The sequence below is a fragment of the Coptis chinensis genome, chromosome 5 (assembly GCF_015680905.1).
Source record: "Coptis chinensis isolate HL-2020 chromosome 5, ASM1568090v1, whole genome shotgun sequence".
Classification (NCBI taxonomy): domain Eukaryota; kingdom Viridiplantae; phylum Streptophyta; class Magnoliopsida; order Ranunculales; family Ranunculaceae; genus Coptis; species Coptis chinensis.
This window is the reverse complement of record NC_141460.1, coordinates 73,173,375-73,182,219: the sequence shown is the minus strand read 5'-3', so window position 1 is coordinate 73,182,219 and position 8,845 is coordinate 73,173,375. Positions and strand designations below refer to the sequence as shown.

The window sequence follows — 8,845 nt, the reverse complement described above, 5'->3', positions numbered from 1 at the left end:
CGACGGTTAATGTCACTTGTTGAAGTAGAATTGCTTGTGGCCGTGGTATTAAGTATAAGGGCTGAATGGTCGTTGACATATTTGTGTGCCTATTCCCGCTTGTACTTTCGTGAAAAATTCAAGCAAGCTCGCCCAACTCGCAGAGGTAATTTAGTAAATACATACATTCTAAAAAAATTTGTTCAAGGGTTTGCTGCCGCACATAAGGTAGACGACTCACCATGGATAAAAAAATCTTCAAGTTCTATCTCTTGAGAATGACCGCTATTCCTTTTCAAATTCAGAGGTAGTCCCCAAGCTCTCCCTTTTCGTTCCTTTCCACCACTTTCTGTAATTATAGAGTATGAGGTGAGAGAGAAGCCAACTCTTCACACCTGGATGTGTGGCGGATTAGACTATATAATGGTCCAGCATCTAGATATCGACGGAATTCGTATCATTGGCAGTGTTCTTGGTCAAAGGGTTAAGCATTGCTCTTGATTACCATGTTCGCCAGGTACCTATTTAATCATATTTAATTGTGAAGGCAGACTAACTTGAACTTTATCAACACTCACGAATTGATTTCGCTTAGATCGATGGAATGGAGAAAACCGGTACATTTACAATGAAAAGGAAAAAACTTTTTCAACTTGTGGGAAAGGCAAACTCTAATTTAGAGGATGTGATTTTGAAGCTTGGACTATTTGAGAGGTAATGGCTTACCTTATCATACCAGTAGATATTCTGCTTTACACTAGATACAAAAGGCAAATTAAATTTGGTTGATACAATGCCTCGTACTAGTTATATATGCAGTCCTCTTGCATCAGTTTTTTCATTCAGATTTCTTGAAAGGCATTGAATGAAATTCTCTTGCTTCATTTTATTTCTTCTCATAATCATTGCATACTTGGGCCATGGATGTCAGTTAGACAAACTTATTTTATGCATAATAGATATTCTGCTTTGTCTTTATGTGACCTCTTGGAATACTTCCCAGACTCCTTTAAGGACATGATCAAGCGGCGTCATGAATGCCAACGTAGATTTAAAACTAGTAGTACATATGTTTTCTAATTGCTCAGTAAAGATTATCATATAATTAGCTGTGTCGGGAGTGAACACAGGATCTGGCGAAATAAGTGTACGTATAGTACAACGATTAGCACCTTATCCACTATGGTGTGGCTTGTGAATGTCTTGGATAAACTCTTTCCTTTCGCAAAACGAATAGGTGTTGAAGAAGCTTAGCTTTAATTTTGAACTTATAGGAATTACATGTTTAGTTGGATGAGGCTCTAAAGTATGCAAAACAAGGGAAGCTTGCATTGATATGCTTTGTTAATAAATGGCCTGCTCATACAACTTCATTCAGCTGCACTCTTCTTGGGAATGGCTGAATGAAGTTGGCAATTACATAGTCGGTATGCATTAATATTATAATTGAATAATTTTATACATTAGAAATGAGTTGATTTTACTTAATATATGTTTGCAGAATTTGATGCCTATACTGGAAGTAAGATATCGTCTATTAATATCGGTGCACAACTGCACGTGTTGTACGAATGTTGTATAGTCCTATAAGTGGACATGTTGTTATTGCAATGCTTGAGGATTGTACAATTAGGTCGTGTGATTTCGACACGGAGCAAACTTGTGTATTGCATTCACCTGAAAAGAGGATGGAACATATTTCTTCTGATACGGAAGTTCATCTTGCTTTGACACCTTTACAATCTGTTGTGTTTTTTTGTTTTCATAGAAGGATGAGTGTGACAGGTTCGTTATTGTGATGGAGTATGGTTAAGAGATATTCATTAAGGCTAATAGCTTTTTCTGATTTTTTTTTTCAATTGTTTGCACTGTGTGAAGTTGTTGGAACGATTGAAGGGGGAAAGGCACCAACAAAAATAAAGACAGATATGAAGAAACCGATTGTGAATCTTGTTTGTCATCCTCGGCTTCCTGTCCTGGTAATGCACATAATATGATCTGTATAATATTTATACTTTTGTTTATAGATTTTAACATTTTTTTCTCATGAGCAACCTTTTGTTATTGGCTTTAGTATGTAGCTTATGCAGATGGATTGATTCAAGCATACTATATCCATACCTATGTTGTTCATTGCACACTACAATGTAAACTATTGCTACCTTTATTTTAAGTTCTCGTCAATCATTTTTTTTTTCTTTTTAATAATGGCAAGTGTTAATTCCTGCTTTGTGTTCCTCAAGGCAGTTGATACTACCATTAAGCTTATTGGGGCTGGTGCATTTGCTTTTCACCTGACCTTGGAGTGGATTTTTGTTGGTGACAGAAGGGGCACTCTTTTAGCGTGGGATGTATCTACAGAGAGGCCGAATATGATTGGCATGTGAGTTGCTTGTTTTTATGTTGTTTTCCTGGTGATTTTTGCATTGATATATCGTGAGAGAGGATAATCTACAAATGCATGTGTTCCATTTATGCCCTTTAAATTGCTTATATGTTCTCTCTTTTGTAGGATGTAGTTAATTTTTAATACTACTTACTGATGACAAATACACTGTAGTCTGTATGATGTGATCTTCATAAGCATATGGTACACTGGAGCTATGTTGTTTCACCCTTAAAGGGGATTTCTACCACATTCATAAAGTATGTCTAGATGTGTGCAACCCGGGGGACCTTACCATGACTCTAATTCTTAATCATTACATTTTATCCTAAATTATGCATCACGATATTTTGGCAACACAAATATGTGCTGTAAAGTCTTATTTGAATTCACGTTCCAAGTTTTGTTTGGTACCTCTCATGTTGTCATTCAATCTTGGTCTAGCTAACACCAAATAACATATTCAAAAATATAAAAGAACAAGGGAAGAAGATTTTAAAAGGTTGGGAGGGTTTTTCTCATGCTCTTTCAAAGGGATCATTTATGGGTCTGATTTTTGGAGAAGGTTTCTTCTTTAGGGATTAGAGTGCCGGGAGAAGTAAAACCTGTGATAGTGGCCCTAATTTTTTTGAACTGTCCTTTCTTGTGGTTCATCCTCTGATGTTGGAGATTTACCTTGTAAGTAATGTTTTCTTCTGTGTATGTGTAAGTTTGTCACATCTTTCTTCATACAAAAACTTTACATCAAACAAAGAGCTTTGTGGACGTAATTTTGTACGTGTGCCATTCTTGCTATTGCATACAATGTGCATTCAATTTGCCTATATTTCTGAAATATTGAACATAGATATTCCATTATGTCTAATATAAATCCTTAATAAATCCAGGATTGTGAATCTTATGGATATTTCTCATTTCTATTGAGGTAATTTTGGCAAGCATTACTGCATTAGTTAAAAAGTTTATTTTACTGTCATCTTGCTCTGTTGTGAAAGCATATCCAATTTAACATGAGGAATAATTTCACTAATTTGATGAACTTGTGTAAATGAGGTTTTCATCTGGGTCGACATCAAAGTCTTTTTTCGGTAGTTATCATAGGTTTAATGCTCTCGCCCTTATATCGATAGGCTTGCAATAAAGCACAATGATCTTATTGTGTGTTTTTGGAGATGGCCTCTGCTCTGATTTGTGTTTTGCTCAGACATTTTACTCAAATTTCTGATTCAGTACGCAGGTGGGTTCGCAGCCAATCACATCCATTGCTTGGATTCCAACGTTGCGGTTACTCATTACCCTTTCAAAAGATGGAACTCTTCAAGTGTGGAAAACAAGGGTCATAAATAATCCAAACATGCCTCCTATGCAAGCCAATTTTTTTGAGCTTCTTCGGGTTAGCTCTCTAATTTGTCTTTGGAATCTATCTTTAGTTGCTTTTCCTTTCGATTACCTAGGGGCATACTAATTGTATCTGATGAAATGTGCTTGATTTGTACATCCTTGCCAACTGACCCTTGTTACCAATTTAGCTGATAAGGAATAATGAAATTGTGTCACACAACAGGCTAACAATCCCCCATTTCAAATAACGAGGAATCTGACCTTGCACAAGATTAAAGAGTAATAATTAAACAGATGTTTTGTTTTAATGTTATTTATAAACTTTAGACTTGTTATCACTAATTGATATTTTGTTATTTCTCTGCAGGAATTGAATCAATTGACATCACCAAAATTTTATCTCAATGTGGAGGAGAGGCTATCTATCCTTTACCACGAATTAAAGCTTTAGTGGTTCACCCAAAATTAAAATTTTCAGCATTGTTGTTTGCAGTTAAGTATAGCAATGAACATCACTTATTCTGATTGAACTTAATGTGTTGCTTGTTAGTCAATTTTGTCTACTTTTGACAGAATGTGACAAGTGATGACAATTTGAAAAATAGGACTGCAGATACACTAGAGAAGGCAGAAAACAGCTTTTTTGCGGTTTTGCGTAACGCAAGGGATCATCGGTGAATATTAATAACTTTCGGTGTATATCGGGATGGCAGTTTGCTATCAAACTGTCCAAAATGACTCACTGTTTGATCGGTCTCCAATTAAGTATTTTTTTTTTTAATTGAAAGACGGGAAAGTAACAGTATTTCAAAATGCTCGTCATCTACGACCTTATCATTTCAATCGAAGGTTTTTACTTCTATTTAGAGGAAGAGGTTTGAGGAGTCGAGTGGAGTTTTTATTTTGGTAATATATACTAAGTTTAACCTTCAAAAGCAATGATTTTTACAGTTTGACTGATGAACAAAATGGGTGGACTGTGTTTAACTACGGTTTAACGAATTGGCTGACCGTAGTCTGATTTTCATTTATTAACTGTCAATATATTATTTTATAATGATTAAATTTAGTTGACTCCATAGCTTAAACGTATTATAAGCAATAAATTAATCCAAAATTGAGTAAATTTGTAATGGAATGATTCAACGGTAGCTCACCGAAGTTGAATGTTTAGTATAAATGACTTAATTAGTAAACATAAAAACTTCTTTCAGTAATGCAAACAAAGAGTTTGTTTTGTTTCTCTTTCACTAGAACTTTTTATAAATAATTTTTTTATTTTATCTTTTGAAAATTTTGATCCCAAGACCTTGGGGCCCAAACTCCTATTATCTATTTCGTATGACCTTGCTCAAGTCTTGGGAGGTTGGGCAGTTGAGCCCAAGGTCTTCAGATTGAATCCAACCTTTACTAGAGAAAATGAGATTGAAGGGTTTAGGGAATAAAGTGTTAACTGAAAAAGAAAGAAAGAAAGAAAGAAAGAAACAGATAGCACATGTTAAAAATGGCTAAGAGGAGTTTGCCTCTACTAGTCTGAACGCATAGTTTTAACACAGCCGCGTACACATGTACAAGTAGTATCAGGATCCCGTGTCGGACACTTTGTACCCTTTTCAGCCTGTTGCCAAATGTTAACTTTTGAAGGTGTTTTGCAGCTTCTGTTTTGAAGGAAAAACTATCATCTTTAGGATCATCACGGAATTTTAGGCGATCATCAACTTCGGATGCAACTCGGGGAACATCACTTGAAGGGGTGAGTTGTTGGTGACCAAAATTTTTATTTACTTTTCGTTTTTTTCAGAGAGGCGAAGCCATTTTCTCGAGACATACCTAATTTCTGCTTGTACATTTAGATATCTTCAATGATCCTTGGTTTGTTAGTTACACAGTTTTGTTTTTTTTTTTTTTTTTTGTTTTTGGAGATTGCTACAAGATTCTAGGTGTACTTTGCCCTCTCAAAAGGGCTGAAAGGATGTTTGCTTTTAGGATTTAAATCACAATTATCCTTCAATGTCGTTAATACGATTTAAGTCCTTACCCAATTTTTTCCCTCCAAATTAGCATAAAGATAAATTAGAACGTGTCTATACCTTTATAGATAGAAGATGATGTTTTAAAATAAAAGCATATGCAATGTATCATTATAGATTATTACATGTACTTTCAGTGTCTTCAGCTATATGAATGTCATGGTCTTATGGATAATGTGTTTGATTCTTATTATTTTTACTTGTCAGTATATGATATGTAAGATAAAGATATCCTGTATTCGGTGTTGAAGATATACTATTTTATTTTTGCCAGTCAAGGTCAGCTTACAATATCAGATATTGCACGCAAGGCATTTCTTCACAGTGTACGTTCCTTTCAATCATTACTTCTCCCTAATATATCTTTTAGTCTAATGGCTAAGGTTGTCCCGTTCCGTTTGTCATGCGTATTTTTACGTATTCACTGTTAAGAGACAATGCATGCAATGATGGAGAGTGTGCTCTGTTTTTAATGTCATGCTATCCATAACACTGAGCATTACAGTAAACGTCTAGATTTTACACCCGTTCTGTGTAGACTGCAAAGTATCATGTTTTTCTTAAAATGATTTTTTTATTCCCATTCTGAGCGTTGCACCTTGTTAGAGTTCTAAGGGACAGTTGGGACATTTGCCCCCAAAAGGACCCACGACCCAAACCTCCTTCCCCAACAATACTGTTTCCCTATATAAAGATGCGTTAAACCTACCGTATCCACTTTTCTCTCTTGTTCTTCAGACTTTCATCTTTAGCATTATTATACTTTTTACTTGCCTGATAACTTTTTTATAGCATTTCATGGAAGGTCACTCGAAAGGTGGTCCAATCTCTCTATTGCCCCTCATTACTTTGTCAAATGCTAATCATCTTCTTAAGGATGTTCCTGTCTGTCAGGTACTCTGCTGAAGCATTTCTTTCATTCTCCTCCTAATAACTTCATTCTGTTTACTTGCAACTGATGGATTTTGGTTCTTTTATAGCCATTTCATCTGGAGCTGAATTTATTTAATAAAGCCAATAGGGTTCTTCATTATATGTGGGCCTGCTCGTACTAATTCCTTCAACATTGAGGTGTGGGCCAAGATGAATTGCTGCCTGATTGTTTTTTCTTTGTTTTTAAAGAGGGTTCTCATTCTTGCAGGACTTCAGAATGCTCATTTCAAATTGGTCCAGTACTCATAGTGGAGGAGCCTTTCATGTTAAACTTCAACTGGGACATTGTCCTGTGTTGTCTTCATTTGGTTAGTTTCTCTATATTTGGTAATGGTTATATAATACTTGCTGACTTGCAGATCGATAGTGGTCTGATGACACCAACCATGAAAATAAGGAGGGACAGAGTTGTGCCTCGATACAGCGATCAAATTTCAAGTCTTCACAAATAAAGTTCTATTAGAAAGATGCCTCCCACCTCACCAAATCTCAGTATAAGTAATAATATGATTCTTACCCCTTTTTATCTTCGAGTTAGATATCAGGATGTTCAACCCCATGTAAGGAATCTTTTAGCGGTTGGTACTCATGTAAAGCATAACTGCTTGGTCCTTAAGATGGCAAAAGGTGTTATTTATTTCATTACTTTTTACGATTAAATACAAATATATATTGGTTATCCAATGAGATTGGAATATTTCAATGAAATTAGCAATATATATGTGTTATTTGAAATTTAATGGATCATATTCAGATATATAGTTTATTTAGGTGTGTAGTTTATTGTAGGTCTCCAATTTTGGTTGTTTTTTATATATATTTACGTTTTTTTTAATAAAAAAAAATAATATATACATATCACTGTTTTACCCAAACCGTCATGACTAATGGTATTTTTTATGACCGTTAAAAAGGATGAATGCATAATAGTTTATTTAAAACCGTCACAAATGATATGATTTGTTGTGACGGTTTTTGAGTAGTTGTTACCGTTTATTTTATGGTTTTATGACTGTTAAAAAGGATGAATGTATAACCGTTTATTTAAAACCGTCACAAATTATATGATTTGTTGTGACGGTTTTTGAGTAGTTGTTACCGTTTTTTTTTTTTTATGGTAGAGAGGTTAGTCTGGAACAAATATTTGTGACAGTTTTGGGAAAAAAATAAATGACTCTCACTCCGTCACAGTTTTGGAAAAAAAAAAAAAAACAGTGACAAAAGACTTTTTGTAGTTGTTTTTAACAGTGATATAAAGCATGAGAAAAATGAATTTTAATGATGAGTCTGGGATATAGATTCTATATTGTTTAGTGTTGAGTTTAATAGATAGTTGATATTATTGATTTCATTACCGCTTAGACTATTTATTATGCTTGGACATAGTTTTTGTTGATAGAATTCTTTATCAAGACACCGCCATAGTATTTGGTAAGTTTTGTGTACTTTTGCTAAAAGAGATATTTAACCCCTAGTAAACTGGAAGTAGATTTTTTAGACTGAGCCCGTGAGACTTGAGCTTTATACCTATTCTTTGGAGAGTTCTTACGAAAAATCCCAATCTTAGTGACTCAATATCTTTCAGTTCTTTATGTCGTTGTAATATAGTCTCATTATTCATTGATTTGGTTAATCATGAAGTAACATCAATTGGGGAGATAGCCATTAAGTCTTGTAGTCTATTCGAAACAGAGTATCATATTGATAAGTCAAGTAGTGAACCCATTCAGCCTTTATCCCACCTAGTAGGACCATCATGTTAAACCCTTTTGAGCCTTACAATAAGCCATTTTCTTTCATAAAACCCTTTATCATTTACCCAACTCCAGACAAGGAGTATAGCCAAAATCTTAATTTATTAGCCATACCCATATATTTCTGAGAATACGAGGGGCACAAAGAGGAAGAAAGAGCACAAAAGGAAGATTACAAGGAAATATCAGAGAGATTCAATGAAGACCATCATTTTTTTCTAAGTGAAATAAGCTGGTGGAAAACAAGCATATCCAGTACTAATCAAGGATATACCAATGAGCTAAAAAAAAAAAAAAAGTTGAACAGAATGGATGGAGAAACTAAAACAAAGGAAGAATTTTCTCTGCAATACAGAATTTGAAGAAATCTTCTAAAGAAATAAGCAAAACCCTTAGTGTTTTAAGAAACAACCTTTGAATTC

General features: G+C 34.6%; 1 protein-coding gene and 1 long non-coding RNA gene across 3 annotated transcripts; both read left to right on the top strand.

Moving 5' to 3' along the window:
* The first annotated feature begins 200 nt into the window (after positions 1 to 200).
* On the top strand, positions 201 to 3,989 carry LOC147498802 (uncharacterized). Its single transcript, XM_086563342.1, has 8 exons — positions 201 to 496; positions 575 to 693; positions 1,481 to 1,764; positions 1,858 to 1,958; positions 2,054 to 2,126; positions 2,227 to 2,362; positions 3,596 to 3,758; positions 3,930 to 3,989. Exons 3-8 carry the CDS (start codon positions 1,551 to 1,553, stop codon positions 3,987 to 3,989), a joined length of 747 nt encoding a protein of 248 aa, XP_086419468.1. The 5' UTR covers positions 201 to 496; positions 575 to 693; positions 1,481 to 1,550.
* An 839-nt stretch (positions 3,990 to 4,828) lies between these two features.
* Positions 4,829 to 7,343, top strand: LOC147498801 (uncharacterized). Of its 2 annotated transcripts, XR_015194366.1 has the most exons (5): positions 4,829 to 5,459; positions 6,011 to 6,062; positions 6,529 to 6,630; positions 6,717 to 6,807; positions 6,878 to 7,343. It is a non-coding gene; the product is annotated as an uncharacterized LOC147498801 (long non-coding RNA). The 2 variants fall into 2 exon arrangements; XR_015194365.1 differs by having other exon boundaries at positions 6,717 to 7,343.
* Positions 7,344 to 8,845: the final 1,502 nt, after the last annotated feature.